Source organism: Pteropus alecto, unplaced genomic scaffold (assembly GCF_000325575.1).
Source record: "Pteropus alecto unplaced genomic scaffold, ASM32557v1 scaffold131, whole genome shotgun sequence".
NCBI lineage: Eukaryota > Metazoa > Chordata > Mammalia > Chiroptera > Pteropodidae > Pteropus > Pteropus alecto.
Window position 1 is genome coordinate 6,460,579 of NW_006434709.1, and position 7,007 is coordinate 6,467,585.

A 7,007-nucleotide genomic window follows, 5' to 3' on the forward strand; every position below is an offset into this window, starting at 1 on the left:
GTTAAAAATCAGAGAACTGTACTCCCCAAAGCTAGTGAATTTACTGTATGTAGATTATATTTAAAAAGAACCCATTGTATACTCAACAAACTCATTAGGTCTCTGAGAGCCCTGAGACAATTTCCTTCCCTTGATCAATTTATCAATGTGGGACGCAAAGGAACACACGGTCTTGGAGTATGAGTGTGAAAGTATGGAAACATTGCTACACCTTATGGTCTGTGCTGTGTCATCATACCTGGTGCCAAATTCAGCGTGTTAGCAACTGGAAACCATTTTGTAGAAAATTCCTTTATTATAGTGCAAATAACTTTCAGCAGTGACATAATAATGTAAGAACACATTTAGCACATTTTACACCACACAGTAAATAAGAAAGTGTTTCTTTGAAAATATCTCATCAGAGGAACATTATTTCTACATGAATGCCAGAAAATGCCAAGGCTGTTTCTCTCAAGGCAACAGGGCTTCCTCCCTCTTTCTGGATATTTTCTTTTTAATACAAATGAAAGGATTTGCCATTTTAACAAATCACCATCAATTCTAAGAGTGATCTGTTAGGGGGTTTTGAGCTGAGGTTGGCAATATCTGAAATGGAGTTTCAAATTTAAAAAAATAATGATTTTAAGACAATTCTGGGATAGCCCAGGAAGAAGTCACTTCTATTAACTTTTAAGTAGATATACACACTCATTCCAATTTTGATGCAGAAATGGACAGATTGTCTAAAGCCTGCCTTTTATTCCCCCAGAGCCTGATTGTTAGTTATACTCCTTGGTTTTGGTCATATTGCAAAATGAGGGCTCTGGTCAGAAATAACTCCTTACATACCCAAACGCTTTCCTGTGAAGCTTTAAATTGCACTTTAGATCCTGAATTCCCACCTTAGACCTCATGCCTGAGAGGATGTGAACATTGTTTCCGGTTTGTAGCTAACAAATAGTACAGTTAGATTCGGCCCCGCTAATTTAGCGATATCTAAATCAAACCATCACATTATTTAGATTAATTCCAATAGGCTTAACCAAGAGGTTTCCACTGACCTCACAGAGAAATGAAGAGTTAACACTAAGCTACCTAAAGTCTTGGCTGCTAACCAGTTAGCTGATAGGTAGAGAGTACGGAGTGTCAATTCCAATCAGTTATACTCCCAGCTCCTCTAGTTTCTGCTGAATTATGCAGTGGGTTGGAATGGATGGCCTCTCAAAGGAAACCTCCTCTGAGGGACTTCCACCATAAGTAGAATCGAAACCCCTACAAATATGTTTCTGGGTGCCCTCTAAGTCTCTCTACAAACACTCCTCAAAATCTAGTGGCTTTACAAGTCATGAGAAGTTAATCACAGGCTTGAAAATACCTGGAGCCACAGAAGAGCCCTCTTGACTGAATATGGCTGATTAAGTCAGCTGGTCCATAAAGCTTTTCAATGCTCAGTCTTGTTGGATAAAGCATCTTCTTATATAACACAATGGAACTGTGCTAAACAGTTTCAAAGTTGAGAAGAATCCAAATATATCACCTATAAAAAATTCACAATTTTAGTTTGCCTCTTCTTAGACTTTGGTACTGAAACACTGTCTATAATCTCGACACGTGTAAATGACGTGGCCACTTCAGTGCCTCTGCATGTTGTGTAAAAAAACTCAAAAGCAAAGCAGGACAAGGACATGTCATAACAAGACATGGTATGCTACACAAATAAAACCTAAATTATATATAAATACACCCCCACCCAGTACCCCATTTCCCCCTACCCTATACTACCTGACCAAAGCAATGACAAGGGTCTTTCTCTCCAGGACCAATGCAATTTGGGAAGTCCAGCACCCAGGGCTCCACTTATCCCTTGCCTCTCAGTGACATTTACACTGGTGCAGGCTCCTCCTAGAGACACTCTGCTGTCTGATCAGTTCCACAAGTGCAGGGAAACTCCTACAGCTTAATTAGAAGCATTCACTCAAAGACCTGGAGTTCTGGGAGTTAACCTTTCAGAAAAACTAATTGGATCATTTCCTAATCTGGATCCTGTCTTATCCTAGTATCTCAGCAGAACCAACAAAGTAGGAAGCATCCTATACTCTGAAGTTGCAAAGGCATTGCTTAGGGATACTGGTGAGGGTCACATAATAAAAGTGATACAATGAATGGAATAGCTTAAGATGATATAAATTATCTGCAAGTAGCTATTTGGGGACATTTGCTTCTACTTTACATTACATTCCAGAATTAATTTCATATTATACTCTTAAAAGTTTATATAATAGTCATTTAAAAGTTGTCTATGCAATCACCTCTTATATGTTGTCAATTAGTTTAATAGCAATTTAATGAGCTATTATGTAAATCTAAGAAAAAGTAGCTAGTCAGTCCTAAGGAAGCCAATACTGTGCTAATTCACAGTAAGGAGAAAAAGCAATGTAAACAGAATTTTACATAATTGTCAATAACTTGAAAAGCAGTTTTATCGAAATGTTGCAAAGTCTTCCCAAAAGCACTTACAGCAATTTATATCAAGAGATTTGAAGTTTAGGGGTCTGGATATGACTCAATTTTTTAAGGTAGAAATTCGCCTGTTTCATGGCTGTAATATGTACTTTCCCCCTCATAAGATATTCGTACATTCAAAAGTTCATAACTTGCTGTTTTTGAGACATTAATCATTCTCTAATACATACACTGAGTATAAATAAATATGAGAAAGCTTTAAAATCTGAATTAACATTATGCTGTGCAACCGCCCCCCCAAAAACAAAAACCACCAAACAAACTTTGAACAATCTATATTCTATATAAGTACCCTGACTAAAATGTTGGTTGTGCTACGCAATTCTACTTCAGTGCAGAAATGAGTTGATTTCAGTGTATAATCTTTGTTGTTGCTGTTTTAAATCTTTAGCACTTTTGTTTCTAAACATCACCTTGCTTTGAAAAGATGAATAACTTGCTACCAAATCACAAATCATCACAAATGCATTTCGGTTTAGTCTGAATAAAATCCAGCATAAATGTATTACTTTGTTCTAGGAATAATGGCTCGGTGTCTTTGTTCCGACAGCTTCCTAAGGGCAAACCATGGTTGAAGTTGTCATTTTGAGTTTAAACTGCACAGAAAGAAGAGACTGTGAAGCTTGCCTTTTGTTTGTTTTCTTTTTAAGTCTTCAGATCTTGCTAAGACACTTCTTCCAGACCCATAGTTGTGGCACCTGATCCTACTTGAAATAGAGGTGGTTTAAACAACATCAGCCAAGCTTAGTGATCTGGAGGTCCCCGTTTATCTTTATGGTGTCAATTGCAGATAACGTTTGAATGCGATGGTAAAAATCAAAAAGTTGGTGTCCATCCACAAACACTCTGAAACGTGGGTGCTCGCAGAGAATTTCCACCTGGAAGAAACAAAATAATAATCTTAGTTCACAATTTCAATGAACCCTACTGGGGAAAACAAACAATACTTCATTTTAGAGAGAGAAAAGAGACATCTTTAGTGGCTCCCACATGTTGGAATGCACTGGCATCATACAGAAGCCTTGTTAGAACACAGATGCTTGGCTTCATATCCAAATTTTTCAACTTAGTAGGTCTAAGGTGAAGTCTAAGAACCTGCATTCCCACCAAGTTCCAAAGTGATGCTGCTGTTGCTGGAATGAGGAAATCACTTTGTGAATCATCGCTCTATACTACTCAATATCCTTTAGATTTAAAATTGCTTATGCATGCACCCTAGAAAGTGATGTAAAGTAGCATAGATTTGTTTATATGGCATTTAATGCTTCCATTGTCATCCCTGCACAATTCTATCTCACCTTTAGAGGAGCCCCTCACAAGGCAGAACTGGTACCAATTAGTAGCATATAATAATAGTCTAGACACTCATACCTGGTAAACACTAAAGCAGAGAGAAGGTTACACAGTAATTACCATTGGACCAAGGATATGTAATTAACAAGGCTTTGTTACGCCAAACAGAAATACCATATGGTAAAAGCTTTTTCTTCCTCTTTTTCTTAAGTAATTCACCATTGAGTTTAATCACTAGTTCTATGCTATGTATTTATTAAAAGCATTGGTATTCACCATGCGAGAAGACTCCATATGTGATATTAGTCACATTTAATTCATATAATTACTAAAATTATTATCACCAAGAAGGGCCAACTTCATTTCAATTTTGTTGTTAGGGAGCATTATACTCCTTTTGGCAGTCAGAAGCTCTGGTTACTCACACTCATGAGCTATGCATTGAGATTCACAACAGTCCTAGTAGAAGGGAGCCTAAGGGGCCATTACCATCCTTACCACCCTAGAGGAGGAGGGTAGGGAAATTGGGTAGGGGTGCCTTCTCCAGACTATGATTAGAAGGGCAACAATCTCAATTCTATCACTGATGTGAAAAGTCATGGATTCTTACTTTTCCCCCAGACTGTAAAGTGGGAAGAAAAATAATTATTACTTCATACGGCTCTTGTAAATTTCTAGACGAAGAGCAACAGGTAAAGGGTAGCTCTGCTTTATTAAGTGTACATGCAACATGGATGAGTTGTCACTATTGTGATTTTTGTTAAAAAGGTATAATGCAGACAACTTTATCAGCAAGTCTGACATTTTAGTAAATCCTTTCCTAACACATTACTGACTTGCATTTCTTGGCATTGGCCTTCACAAAAGTATTGCTAATGCTGCTTAATTAGATGGGAAGTTTGTGCTGTGCTTCCTGCCCAATAGATAGTGGGAGCAAATCTATACTCATTCAGGTCCAAGGGAAGGAATTTGTCAGCCACACAGTTGACTTAACCCAGAGGAGAAAACAAGGATATGGCCAGGCCTCATTAGCAAAGGAGACAAGAGAAAATGAAATGATAATTACTATATTCTTTAAAAAGTTATACCTAATAAGATTTATTGCTATGTAAAGTTTGAGCAAAAAAGGAGGAAAATTCATATTTATTAATCAATCAGTTATTTTGGGATAGGTATCTATTATAAGCCTAGTACTGTGTTGAGTACTACAAAGTACTTATTCTTAACAATATGAACATGTCAATACAGATTTATCTTCTAAATAAATCCACTAAATAGAGCCAAGAGCTATCATAGCAAATATTAATTCATATCATAAACATAGATCTTCTTTTTTTTTTCATCATCATCTGACAAATTTCCTGGACATACAAAAATTCTGGCTGCTTAAAGCGTTCTTGGCACACACTACAGGAGCAGAACAACATCACCCTGCCAGGGGTTGGAGCCGAAGCACTCGAGGTACTCACCCTGAATGGCTGGTCTGGGATGAATGGAAAGTAAGGGATTGCTGACTGTTCTTCACCCTTTTGACCAGATACACAAGAATTTCTGAGGAGCTGCCGATCTGTGAACACAGCTCTGAGTTCAATTGCCACATCAGCAGGAGGATCTTCCGAGTCACCACAGGTCAAGCTGATAGCAAAGCTGATAAAGAAATTGTCTCGTTTATTCAGGGTTGGATATAAAACAGCATTTAACGATGACCCAGGCTCCCATATTTTCTCCTTCTTCTTGGGGTTTGTGTGCTTTTAATGGGACATTCATTACTCTTTAAACAGGTTAGCTTATTTATGGAGAAGTAATATTACAATCAAACCAGTTATTTTGTTACCTAAAGGAGGTTCTGGTGGAGTTGAAAATGACTAACATTAGGGATTTCAGATACCCAAAGCCATCCACACATCTGTGTCTTAATTCATTTCCGAATCCTCAAAAAACAGCCCCAGAAATTGACCAGGGAAAATAATATCCTGCAAAGTTTGATTCTCCTTCATATTGACAGTTCTCGCTCTAAGCACCATATTTAAAAGCCATTAAAAAAAAAAACAACAAAAACCTTTGGCCTCCCTAAGGGTCAAAGAGAAAATGATGTGGGCCTATATTTATAATCTCTGATATAAATAGCTGTCTGGAGAAATGATGGCTGGGATTCATACGCATTCTTTTCATGGGAACATGGTACTTTCTTGGCACTTCCAACTAGCAACACTGGCCACAGAGAGAGAACAAACAGGAGTGGGCAGGGCCTTTTCACTGCCTGACAGGTCTTTGGGTGAGGAGGACCCTGGCTTACCTCTCCGGGTTGACATCAACGATGCCCATTACTAACACCTTCTTGCCTGGTCTCATGCCACCTTTAATGTGCCCACAAAATGGAACTACCTGCAAAGGATGAGAGGAGAAGTTTACCGCCTGTCAGGGAATAGCCAAACCCTCAGATCCTAAGGACCTGACCCATTAGAAAATGCAATTAGAAAGGAAAAGGGTACAGGCAGGGACACAGAGCACAGAACAAAATCAAGTTACCAGTCGTGGGAAGTACACGTCGGCTTGAACTGGAGAGCCCAAGGAGTTGTTTAAATGTCCATCATCTAGTTTCTAAAAATAGAAGCACACAGATTGGCTTTCCAAAAGCTCTAGTTTGGGGAGTTGGGTGGGGAGTAAGGGAGGGAGCCGGGAAGAATCTACACAAATCCGGCAGCCCTCACAGAACACAAGCATCGTCTGCAGATGCTGCCGTCTCACAGTCCACTGAATAACCGCATTAACCCCCGGAACAAAACCCGTTCTTTCCACCCGGTAGCTAAGCCTCTGAAGATCCCCAGACTCGTCAGACCTAGATCAAAATCAAGGTCAAGGAACACCGGGGAGCCAGAGCCCCGAGCCGGAGTAAGTCAGGCCCCTCTCCAACCGCAAACGCCTCTGGACCCGGGGTCGCCCAGGCCTGTCCTTCGGGACGTGGCTGGAGTGGAGTGGCCGCGCTCAACTTCTCTCGGGAACCGCCGGCACGGACCCGTTTCCAAGGGGGAATCCCCGGGACGTCGGAGGCGGGCGCGGGGCGCGCGCCGGGACACACTCACACACGCACACCCTCACACGTGCAACGTGCATACATACACCTGGCCAGAGGCTGCAAGGCACGGAGGGGGCTGGCGGTCACCTCGCGCCGCTGTCCGCCCCAAACACCCCACCCCCAGGCCAGCGGC

The 7,007-nt window shown here is 40.4% G+C and overlaps 1 protein-coding gene across 1 annotated transcript; it reads right to left on the reverse strand.

Annotated features, from left to right (window-relative positions):
* Nucleotides 1-273: 273 nt before the first annotated feature.
* LGALSL (galectin like) lies at nucleotides 274-6,418 on the reverse strand. The gene is made up of 4 exons (XM_025045167.1): nucleotides 6,328-6,418; nucleotides 6,095-6,183; nucleotides 5,268-5,445; nucleotides 274-3,383 (listed from the first exon to the last, which is right to left on the reverse strand). The coding sequence occupies exons 2-4, from the start codon at nucleotides 6,148-6,150 to the stop codon at nucleotides 3,240-3,242; spliced, it is 378 nt and encodes a 125-aa protein (XP_024900935.1). The 5' UTR covers nucleotides 6,151-6,183; nucleotides 6,328-6,418; the 3' UTR covers nucleotides 274-3,239.
* Between the last annotated feature and the right edge of the window lie 589 nt (nucleotides 6,419-7,007).

Bases quoted from the DNA above. Each gene is read 5' to 3' on its own strand.
- LGALSL (XM_025045167.1), bottom strand. From the start codon at position 6,150: ATGAGACCAGGCAAGAAGGTGTTAGTAATGGGCATCGTTGATGTCAAC. The intron at 5,446-6,094 runs GTAAGCCAGGGT...TTTCTTTATCAG, and splicing joins GTTGATGTCAACCCGGAGAG to CTTTGCTATCAGCTTGACCT. The intron at 3,384-5,267 runs GTGAGTACCTCG...TGTTTCTTCCAG, and splicing joins TCCCAGACCAGCCATTCAGG to GTGGAAATTCTCTGCGAGCA.